At 50.4% G+C, this 11,507-nt stretch overlaps 1 protein-coding gene across 1 annotated transcript in view; it reads left to right on the top strand.

Moving 5' to 3' along the window:
- USP22 (ubiquitin specific peptidase 22) overlaps positions 1-10,589 on the top strand; it is a 44,681-nt gene extending 34,092 nt beyond the window's left edge. The window contains exons 9-13 of the mRNA XM_017510553.2: positions 2,291-2,417; positions 3,281-3,372; positions 5,561-5,623; positions 6,173-6,322; positions 7,442-10,589. Of these exons, the coding sequence (XP_017366042.1) occupies positions 2,291-2,417; positions 3,281-3,372; positions 5,561-5,623; positions 6,173-6,322; positions 7,442-7,484 (475 nt within the window). The 3' untranslated portion in view covers positions 7,485-10,589. The remainder of the gene's footprint in view (positions 1-2,290; positions 2,418-3,280; positions 3,373-5,560; positions 5,624-6,172; positions 6,323-7,441) is intronic.
- The last annotated feature ends 918 nt before the right edge of the window (positions 10,590-11,507 follow it).

Below are 11,507 nucleotides of genomic sequence, written 5' to 3'. Positions count from 1 at the left end.
TTTTTTTTTTTTTTTTTTTTTTTTTTTAAATGTATTAAATAGCTGTAGCGTACAATTGTAAAGACAGCAGAAAACCTTCCTAAACTTTGTCAAGTGTTTTTTTTGTTGTATTTGCATCAATTAAAGGTAACACAGGAGAATCCTTGTTGAGGGGACGTATTCCTTAGAGGAGGTACAATCTTTTGGTTTCTGTCTGGCTGCATAGTCAGCAGGACCAAAGTTGCATGTTTATTTAATTGTTTGAGATAGAGTCTTGCTCTGTCACGCAGGCTGGAGTGCAGTGGTGCCATCATAGCTCACTGCAGCCTCCATCTCGGCTCAGCCTCGGTCTCCTGCCTTGGCCTCCTGAGTAGTTGGGACGACAGGTACATGCCACCATGCCCAGATGATTTTGTGATTTTTTTTTTTTTTTTTTTTTGGAGAGCGAGTCTTGCTGTGTCATCCAGGCTGGAGTGCAGTGGCACGATCTCAGCTCACTGCAGCCTCCACCTCCTGGGTTCAAGCAGTTCTGCGTCAGCCTCCCAACTAGCTGGGATTGCAGGTGCCCGCTACCATGCCTGGCTAATTTTTGTATTTTTAGTAGAGATGGGTTTCACCATGTTGGCCAGGATAGTCTCGAACTCCTGACCTCAGGTGATCCAGCTGCCTCAGTCTCCCAAAGTACTGGGATTACAAGCGTGAGCCACTGTGCCTGGTCGTTTTTCTTTTTTTGTAGAGACAGAGTCTTGTCATGTTGCTCAGGCTGGTCTTGAACTCCTGAGCTCAAGTGGTCCTCGCACCTTAGCCTCCCAAAATGCTGGTATTGTAGACGTGAGCCACTGTGCCCTGCTGAAAGTTTGAATGTTTAGAATTTTGAAAGCATCAGCTTTGTTACACTTGTAAGTCCGCATAATAAAATTGGGTATCACATTTTTAAATTCGGAAAACTAGCAAATAAGCAATGGAAACCAAAACCTTTTTTAAGAAAGTCTTTGCAACTAAATTAAATTTAATCATAAATTACAATAAAATGAAAGCTTTGCCAAAACAGCAGACCGTGCGTGAGGAAGAGACTACGCTTCACACACTGCAGCGTGTAGGAAGCCTGTGTTGGTAGCGGTTACATGGCATGGGTCTGGTTCCAGGAAGGGGGAGAGGTGGAGTGCACCCTTCCACACTTTGTGTTAAGCAAAAGCTCCTTGTCGAGTCCTTTGGAGAGCAGATCACAAAGCTACCAATGAAACAGATGCAGCTTTGCCCAGAGGCCCCCTCTTCTTGCCCTAGGTGAGATGGCAGAATTTCCAGAACATCAACGAGGGCTTTCCATGCCTGGTTGTGAAAAGATGGATTTTTTTTTTTTTTTTTGCTAGTGTTTCAGTTTTAAAATTTGGCATGCGCTTTGTTGAATCGTCTGTTCCACAGGTTTTTTTGGTGGCAGCTGCCACCTGTGCCAGACACACTTCTGACGCAGCCCGCCTACTCCTGCCTCTGCACCGTCGGGAAATTACCTTTCCCAGACGTCTTGCCTGTCTGCATGAAACTGCTTACGTTGAGATGCAGTAAGAAGCCATTAGCTACCCTCTACCCAGGTCCCCTGATGGTGACCTCCTTAGCACTGTGGTGCAATGCCCTTGCCATGATTCAGATGTTTATGCAGAAAGTACCCAGCATGGCCTCCTTCCTTATTACCCCATTTGTAACCCCAGTAACCCAGGACTCCTCCATTTGCATACGCCTTACAATTCCAGACTGTCACATCAGCCGAATCCTGCAACAGGGAACCTTTGAGATTGGCTTTTCTCACGCATCGTGATTTTCTGGGGATGCATCCAGGGTGTGGCTTGGGATCGATCAGTGGTTCTTTCCTTTTTTGCTGCTGACTCTTGTTCCACTCAGTACAGTGTTCCACAGTTTCTTTAATTATTCACCCATGGGAAGAAAGGGGTTGTTTCCAGTTTTGTGACTCTGATGAGTAACATTCTGGTAGACATTTGTGGACAGTTTTTGTGTGAACATTAGTTTTCATTTTTCTGGCTCAGATTCAACTGCTGGATCATGTAGTAGTTAGAAATTATTACCATTTCCTCAGGCCTTTCCTGGGAACACAGTATTTAGGATACATATTCTTTAAAGAGAGATAGGCAGCAAAGGTGGACAACATTGTCTGTCTTTTTCATTTTCATTTTTAGTCGTATTGTGTGTGTTTTTGGTAGGGAAATCAACCCATTGAAAGAGACAAAATACCTTTCTCCTCTTTTTTTCTGTCTCTTACGTTTCCCTTACTGCTCCTGTCTTTTTTAAACGCCTGCAGATTCACCAGACCAGAGCACTTGGGCAGCAGCGCCAAGATCAAATGTAGCGGGTGCCACAGCTACCAGGAGTCCACGAAGCAGCTCACCATGAAGAAACTGCCCATTGTAGCCTGTTTTCATCTCAAAGTGAGTTTTCCAGAAAGCCGACTCGAGTGGCAGGCTCAATTTTCAGTCCACAGTACGGCCCTCAGCCTTTTGGTTTCCTGTGCAGTTACATGTTCTATCATTACAGCAAGCCAGCAAGAACACTGAGGAATGGAGGACGTTCTGTCTGTGAATTGTCCTTTTGTCTGTGCCGCGGTAAACAGAATGAGTGGCTTCACAGTGAAAGTAGGATGTGAGTTAGCTTTTCTTGGGGAGCAGAGCCTTGTGAAGTTTTTCTACGCAAATTCCTCTAGCTTCTCCCTCCTCAGGTTTTCTGTTTTTCTTTTATTTGAAGACAAAGGCCCTCAGGATTCAGTCTGGTCCAGGAGTTGGCCAGCTCTTTGTCTAAAGGCCCAGATGGTGAAGCTGTCAGGCTCCACAGGCTGCGTGCGAGCATACGGTTCTCTGTTGCATGTTCTTTGTTTCATTTGACCACCCTTTAAACATGGAACGCACCCATTCCTAGCTTGCTGGCGGAAATGGGTAACTCCTGATTAGGCGAAGGACTGTCTGTCGGTGAAAGGAACAGTCGGTTGGTTTTTTCTGTCGCAGGTCATGGATCTTTGTTTTGTTTTCTGTGCTCTGCTGGGTTTGCTGCGAGATTACTTTTTGTACTCTGGGTACTGAACACGCTGGTCATTTGAAGACTTGACTTGAACTCTGTAAATGAAGACTTGTATGGATTACCATTGTTATTTGAATCTAATTCTAGATGTAGCCACAAGGCAATTCAATAAAATATGAAGAGATTCATAGCCACCTGTCATCGCAAGAAGCCCCTGAAGCTTCCAGTGACGTTTCTGGTCTTCTTTCCTCTTCCCTCTGCCCCTTTCCTATTTCCGCAGCGATTTGAACATTCAGCCAAGTTGCGGAGGAAGATCACCACGTATGTCTCCTTCCCCCTGGAGCTGGACATGACCCCTTTCATGGCCTCCAGGTAGGTGGGGGTGTTGGCCCATTCTGTGTCCAGAGGGTGTGTGATCCTATCAGGACAGGAATCCCGCTTGGAACTCCTGTCAGATGCCTGTTGTCCGGGCGCAGTGGCTCATGCCTGGAATCCCAGCACTTCGGAAGGCCAAGGGGAGCAGATCACGAGATCAAGATATCGAGACCATCTGGGCCAACATGGCGAAACCCCGTCTCTACTAAAAATACAAAAATTAGCTGGGCATGGTGGCGCACGCCTGTAGTCCCAGCTAGAACCTGGGAGGCAGAGGTTGCAGTGAGTCGAGATCGCACCACTGCACTCCAGCCTGGTGACAGAGGGAGACTCCGGCTCTGGGGAAAAAAAAAAAAGATGACTGTTTATATTAATATAAACCCCACCTTCCCAAAACCTATCTTAAGATACGGCACACATTAATGAGTTGTTCTTTGTCAGACACCTTGTTTTTGCTTTGAATGTTTCTCTAACAATTCTCAGTCCACTTTCAAACGGGCAGATTCCTCAAGGCGGGATCACAATGGGAAGGTAACGCTTTACTTCCTGGAACAGAGGGTGAAGTACAGATAGGCACAGCTGGCTTTGCAGTTGTAGACTGCATTTTCCTTTTCAAATCTGCATATTATGGGCCACTTGGAATTTAACCCTCCAGAATACCAGGCTGTTCAATGCATGAGACACATAGGAATTTATTGTGGCTCTGTGACAAATGACCAAAAACTTGGCGGATTAAAATTAATTTCCTCACAGTTCTAGAGGTTGGAAATGTGAAATCAAGGTGGGTAGGACCTCACATTCCTACTAGGGTCTGGGGGGTTCCATTCCTCACCGCCTCCAGCTGCCAGTGGTTCCACGTGTTCCTTCTGTGGCCGTGCCACTCCCCCGGCTTCCTGGTCACAGGGCTGGTTCCCCTGAGTCTGTGGCCTGTCTCCCTCTGTTTCTCTGTCACGACAGAGGTTGTTGGAGTTAGGGCCCAGGCAGACCGTCCAGGAGGATGTCATTCTCAACATCCTGACCTTGAGTCTCTGCAAAGTCCGGTTTCCCAGATGAGCTTCCAGAATCAGGTTCTGAGGGTTGAGACGTGGATGTTGTTATTTGCAGGGTGTTATTTTTTGCAGCCCCAGCACCATGGAAATCGTGTTGCCTTTTGGTAATCGGCCTCTTCCTGGTGTTTTTTTTGTGGTTTTTTTTTTTGAGACGGAGTCGCACTCTGTCTTCCAGGCTGGAGTGCCGTGGCGTGATCTCGGCTCACTGCAACCTCCGCCTCGCTGGTTCAAGCAATTTTCCTGCCTCAGACTCCCAAGCAGTGGGGGTTACAGGTGCACCCCACCACACCCAGCTAATTTTTGTTATATTTTAGTAGAGATGGGGTTTCACCATCTTGACCAGGCTGGTCTTGAACTCCTGATCTTGTGATCCTCCTGCCTTGGCCTCCCAAAGTGCTGGGATTACAGGTGTGAGCCACTGCGCCTGGCCCCTGGTGTCCTTTCTCGTGGCTGTTCCATCCCTGTGGCACACAGATGATCTCCTGAATAAAACAAGACCACCAGAGTCAGAGCTCGGTATTGTCAATCTGACCATGATGGTCACTTACTGAGGGGCGTGGCAGTGCTGTTGCTGAGGTCAGAGTTTCAGAGATCTTGGGTGTTTCCTGCCAAACACACTGTGGGAAAATGCAGTAAATGGCGCACATGCTTCCTGTTCCCAGCTGCTCCTCCCCCGTCTGGCCAGGAGAGGTGCCCGTCTTGAAATAATGAGCAGCGATCTTTGTCCTTTTGAGGAGGCAGCTGCCTAGGTTGTGGAATGGATTCAGCTTACCCTTTTCAAGCTAACCCGTTATGTGTGGGAGGAAGAGCGCCTTCACCGCCTGCTGTGTCACAAACCAAACTCACATTCATCCAGATCCAGCTCCCATCACCGGGCCCATTCAGGACCCACCTTGGAAGAACCAGGGGTCAGGCCAGATGGCCCCAGGACCTGGGTGTGCTCTCAGGCAGGGGACTTGACAACTCGAGCGTCAGTGTCCTCACGAAACGTGGGGAGATTTCTCCCTGCAGCATAAAGCGCCCCCCAGCGCCGCGTCTGCTCGGTCAGGCCTGGATAAGTGTTGGTTTCATGAGAGCCTTGTGTCTCTGGGCCTGGTGATTGTAATGATGCTGAATCCTGCCGTTGTTTGTTACAGCAAAGAGAGCAGGATGAACGGACAGTACCAGCAGCCCACGGACAGCCTCAACAACGACAACAAGTAAGTGGTGCTCAGCGGTGTGGGTGTCCGGGGCCTCTGGCCGAGAGCTGGGGGTGGGCCCCTGTCTGCTTCTAGGGCACCAGCAGATCTCCTGCCACCAACCTGCTTCCTGCCTGGCTGCCCACTGCCCCACTAGGAAAGGCCATTTTATGTGGTGCCACAAATGCTCCCTCCTGTTGGAGGAGTCCAGCTCTACTCCTGGCCTCTGGCAGGAGGAAGGTTCCATCTGGAAAGCTTGGTGTCCATTCTTCTAGCCTTGAGGTTGTAGAAAGAATGAAAGGCTAGTAGGATGTTCCAGTGTCTCCACTGCTGACTGAGTCACCACGCCTGTGAGATATGGATCCAGGAAGTGGCTGGACCTGGGCTAGAGCCAAAGGGCATGACCAGGCTCCCTTAGTCCCTGCAGCCTCAGCTTGAGGCCCAGGGGGTAACAGCCAGGCTCACAGGCCTCCCGCTCCCTGCGCGGGCAGCCTGGCTTCTAATGATGAAGACCTCGAGTGACGGCGTGGAGTCAGCTGCACCCCCCTCTCCTCTCTTCTCCTGCACTAGGTATTCCCTGTTTGCTGTTGTTAACCATCAAGGGACCTTGGAGAGCGGCCACTACACCAGCTTTATTCGGCAGCACAAAGACCAGTGGTTCAAGTGTGACGATGCCATCATCACCAAGGCCAGCATCAAGGACGTGCTGGACAGTGAAGGGTGCGTCCCATGGGGTGGGAGGAAGGCCGTGTGGTGGTCGCGCTGCTTCCTCTTCGGTATAGCTGAGACCAGCCCACGTCTGAGCCTAGAACCAGTCTGAAGGTGTTGACCTTCATTTGCCGAAGTAGTGAGACCTGTTCTGAATAGCATGCCAGCCTCCATGGGCACTCACGTGGGAGGAGAGGTGCCTGAGCAAAGGCGCTCTCTGGGGGTGTTCCCTTAGCGCAGAGAACTCGAGGGCACTTGTTTTTTAACTGTGTGAACTGAACACATCAGTTCTTTTTTTAATTATTTTTTAAATTTTTTTGAGATAGAGTTTCGCTCTTGTTGCCCAGGCTGGAGTACAATGGCGCAGTCTCGGCTCACTGCAACCTCCGCCTCCCGGGTTCAAGCGATTCTCCTGCCTCAACCTCCCAAGTAGCTGGGATTACAGGCATGTGCCACCACGCCTGGCTAAGTTTGTATTTTAGTAGAGATGGGCTTTTGCCATGTTGGCCAGGCTCATCTCAAACTCCTGACCTCAGGCAATCCACCTGCCTCGGCCCCCCAAAGTGCTGGGATTACAGGTGTGAGCCACCACGCCTGGCCCACATAAGTTCTTTATCAGCTCCTCTCCTTGCCAGTTTCATTCCTTCATGGCATAGAAACCTGTTGACCCTCCAGGGGTCAAGGGGACCCCAGCTGCCATCAACTCCTTGAGGGCTTTGCACTTTACATTCTGAGCCACACGGAAGCCCTCTTGAGAGGTTTTATTTGGAAGAATCTGTGGGATAAAGGACAGCCTTCGGGGCGACAAGATGGATCTGGGCTGGACCCGCTTAAAAGCAGTGGGCTCCGCACAAGGGTGGGACTGTCAGGAGTGTGGGAGAGTCTGTGGGCGATTGGGTAAGGCAGTGGGTGACCTCATGGCAGGTGGGAGTGGTGGTCAGGCTGCGGTGATGGCGGGGTCAGTGCCATCAGCCACCAAAGCACTCTTTCTTCCTCGGGCCTGAAAAGCCAAACCCATGCAATCAGGCCTTGAGCCGTGCAGAACACGCGTGCGCGCATGTAGGGCGGGCCGTTCTGGCTCCCTGTCTGAGGAGCTAGATGTGAGCATCCTCCCTCTCTCTTCCTCCGCAGTTACTTGCTGTTCTATCACAAACAGTTCCTGGAATACGAGTAGCCTTATCCGCAGCTGGTCAGAAAAACAAAGGCAACGAATTGGCAAGCCTCACAAAGTGATCCTCCCTGCCCCCCAACCCCAACCCCTGCCTCCCCGGCCTGGTGACACCACCTCCCATGCAGCAGTGGCCCCTCTGCACCTGGGACCCCTGGGTTCGAGATGGACCACGTGGACGGAGGGGCTCCCGGAGCTACATGAAGATGGATGAGATGAGGGGTGTGCTCTGGGTGGGGGGAGCAGCGTGCACCCGTCATAGTATCCTGTGCTCATAATATGGGGCTCCAACGGGGGCCTCAGCACGGAGTGACCGCCGCCTAGCGCTGCCTAGCACTCCGTGTGGAAAGTCCCCTGCCTGCCATAAGATTATGGGTCCGTTAAAGCAGTAAGCTGAAGACACACAGGTGTAGTGTGTGGGCCAGAGGGCCTTGCAGATGCCTTTCTGTTCATGTTTTCGTGTTAAGATACGGAGAGTGTGGAACTCCTCACCTCCATTTTTCTCAGCGGCTGTGAAGCAGCCCCAGAGCTTCAGAATGAAGGACACTGTGTTGGGTTTTCAAGCGTGTCTGTTCCGCAGGTAACTTAGCAACAAGCTGCACGAGGAAGCGTCCCACAGTTTTCTAGAAACAGGAGTTTTCTTACCCCTCTCCCTTTCCTTTTTCCACAAAGGTGAATTTCATAAATGTAACACTAGTAAAGTGAATGAATTACTGAGTTTATACGGAAGGCTAGGTAACTTCTCCTTTGGTCTTGAGAGCGAGTCTTGCTTTTTAATTGGTGCTGTTTATGTTGTTGCCCGCCCGGTGTGCCTGGCTCGTCTGGGCGCCGTGGTGTCTGCGGGTGGCTGGCAGTGAGCGCAGTGTTGAGTCGTGCTGCAGCTCACGCCGTGTGTCTGTCATCTCAGTCTGGAGTCAGTCCAGCCTCTGCTGGTGTCTGATCGGTTCCCTCCCTCGTGCTTGCTTCTTCGTCTGCCCTCTGTCCCGTGGCCTGGCTCCCGCCACGTGGCATCCAAGAGTGTTGCTCGCGAAGCTGGCGTGCTTTCTCCTAGGGCCTTTGTCTTATCAGCCTCTGCTTTACGTCTGGTGTACTTCTGGGTGTGGTGGGGTAAAATGACATCGTGATTGAACTTGTCTGCAGAGCCAAGGGAGGAAGTTGGAGGATGTGCGTTGTTCCTTGTAAGATATCTTGCATGTATCTGTGTATTCAAATTTAAACCACTGCTTTGTCCATTTGTCCACTGGGAAATTACAAACTAGGAACAAGGGGGAGGTAAAATAATACTTTACGGTTTTTGAAGCAACCATATCTCAAACTGTGCTTGTTCCGGGAGCCCTAGCTGCATCTGAACTGAGGGCTCTTCAGTCCTGCAGAGAGTGGGATCCTGTCTCAGGTGGGCAGATGTTTTCGTAGACAGCCGGGTCGTGAGCCCTCTGGCCCTGTGGGCTGTACGGTCTCTGCCATAAATACACAGAAGTGTGGCTGTGACCAGTACAACTTGTAGACACAGAAATCTGAATTGCATATAATGTTCCATGTCAAGAAACTTAGATTTTCTTTTTAACTGCTTAAAAATGTTCCTTAGCCGGTTGGGTGGGGAGGGGCAGTGACAGTGGCAGCTGAGTAGCTACTCACTGCTCAGTGTAGAAAACATGAGAACGCAGGACTTGGCGATCACACCCCACAGAACCATCATGCGGCAGAAGTCTTGGGGGTGCAGTTTCCATCATGTATGGCAGAAGCCTTGGGGATTCGATTTCTCACACACGTGCTCATTTTCTGTTGTCGTTCCGCGTTTATTCATGTGGAAGCATGTTTTATCAAATGAATTGTCAGAGAAACAGAGATGGGCCGAGATTTTAGAAATGGCCCCACGTGACCAAGTTGTCTGGGTGACAATGCTTTGATGATCTCCTTTGAGGATGAGCTATCTTTTAATCGGGAACAAATCTAACGGAAAGGAGAGTTGACTGACGTTGGCCCACGGGATTGTTAGCCGGGCAGTGCCTTCCTGAAGGCTTGCCACCTGGGGACACCCTGGTTTATGGCGGCGTCTTGCAGAGTGTGGAAGGCAGTAGCATGGGCCTTGGGCCTTTCTGGCAGCTGCCTGTGGTTGGCCAGGCCCTGCCTCCCCTCCCGCCCCTCTTCTGTCTGCACTTGCATTCAGAGGTGGCGGTTGTTCTGAGAACATTAGATCTGGGAAGAGACCTGGCCACCTGCATTCTTGGCGGGCATTATTCTCAACTTTTGTATCCAAGTTATCCCCCATTCACTGTGGCGTTGCTGTTCTAAGCAATTACCCCATTACCTGTTGCCGAAGAGCTGCTCCCTGGAGGCAGGCGGCGGCCCTGGGCACTGCCACCTGCATTAGGTCTTGTGTTTGATGTGCTCTTGTGAATTTACTTTGTCAGAACAAAATATTTGCAAGTTGGATTCAGGAATCTCTCCCTTTAGCTTCTGATCTGGCTGTGAAATTCAGGAAACCTGTTCTCCCATTGCCTAGTAATCGCCCCATGTAGGTGTAAATTGTGACAAAGTGGATCTGACCCCTAAGGGACCCCCAGGGTGACCCCCCACCCCCCAAAAAAAAACCCATTCACACCAGTGTATTTAAAATAGCCCGCATTTTGGAGATGCTGGCTGTCCTTTTACTGCTTCACAGGAAGACAAATGGGCTTTCCCTCTTCAGATGTCTGAAGGGAGTGCTTTGAGGCAGGTGATGGGCTGGGAGTGTGGGCGGCCTCCCTCCAGCCCCGGGGCCCTCTGTGGACCTGGGCTCCCTGGTGGGCACTGGAACCTCCCTGGACGTTCCCTCCGGCACCAGCACCCCTGCAACCTATAGACCCGAGTGCTGTTGTATTTTGCCTTGGTGTGTGTGCTTTTCCTTGTGTAAAATTGCTGTTCTTTTGACAATTTAAGTGACTTGTTTACTGTAAGTTTGAAAATAAAAATTAAGAAAAAAATTCTAATGACTGTGCCGTGGTTGGAAACTTTATTTACCAAGATGTTACTTTCCTTTCCCCTCTCATTTTGAGGCCCTGTGTAATTCCTTCTCCTCCTCCCCTAATGCTTTGTAGTCTCTCCTATGTCATAATAAAGCTACATTTTCTTCTGAAAACTGGCTGATTTTCCTTTGATTGACACAAGCAGCCAAACAGAAGGTGGCAGGAGGGAGAACAGCCAGGGCTGACCAGCCTGCATGGGGGGCGTCCCTGGTCCGAGTCAGGGGCCAGAGCCGTGGCCTGGCTTTGTGCCAAAGTCTTGTATGGGTGTCAGGAAGGTCACACACTCATGTTTCATCCCTTTCTGTGCCTGGCCTGCTGCTGGTTGAGTTTTTCCCTCTTTTTGCGGGCAGGAAGGCGACACCAGGATTCAGGACAGCCGTGGACCTTCAGACTTGGGTGTGCACGAAAGTTACCTGAAGCCCTCGACATGCTGAATTTGCCAGATTGGCTTGCACGACCTGGTCTGTGGTTACGTGCATTTTGTAGCAGACGGAAAGAAGTAACTACGATCAGTGGAGAGGGGACGCACACAGCCATCCAAGTGCATGGTTCTGTGACCGATCACAAGGCCATGGCGGACCTCTGACGGCCTCTCCCAGCTGCCCCCACATGCTTCCCCTGCCCTCAGCGGGTCAGGACTCTGCTGCTTGGCCTCATCTTTGATTCTGAAGCCTGTCGAGTTCTCAATAGTTCTGCCCCTCCAGTTTGGGAGGCCTCTGTGGCAAACCTTTGTGGAAAGTTGTTTGACTTCACTTGGAAACACTAAGAACACCAGAGAATGCCCCGGGTTTCAGGCTTAGTGCTGTCTCCACATTAAATAGAGCCATTTTTGTGTGCCCTTAGGGAAAGTTTCGCTCTGTCTGGGTCCTAAGAACTTAAGCAAAACTCCATCTTTCCAGGACAGGAATGGGAACACTGTGACTGAGAGATGAGGTGCAATACTGAACACTCCGCTTTCACACCTTGACAGACCTGTACCTTCTGGAAGGAAGAGAGGACGGTTTCCTTCTGCAGAAAGCTGCTT

This window comes from Cebus imitator, unplaced genomic scaffold (assembly GCF_001604975.1).
Source record: "Cebus imitator isolate Cc_AM_T3 unplaced genomic scaffold, Cebus_imitator-1.0 Scaffold441, whole genome shotgun sequence".
NCBI lineage: Eukaryota > Metazoa > Chordata > Mammalia > Primates > Cebidae > Cebus > Cebus imitator.
The sequence above is the reverse complement of the archived record's forward strand: the minus strand, read 5'-3'. Positions and strand labels throughout refer to the sequence as shown.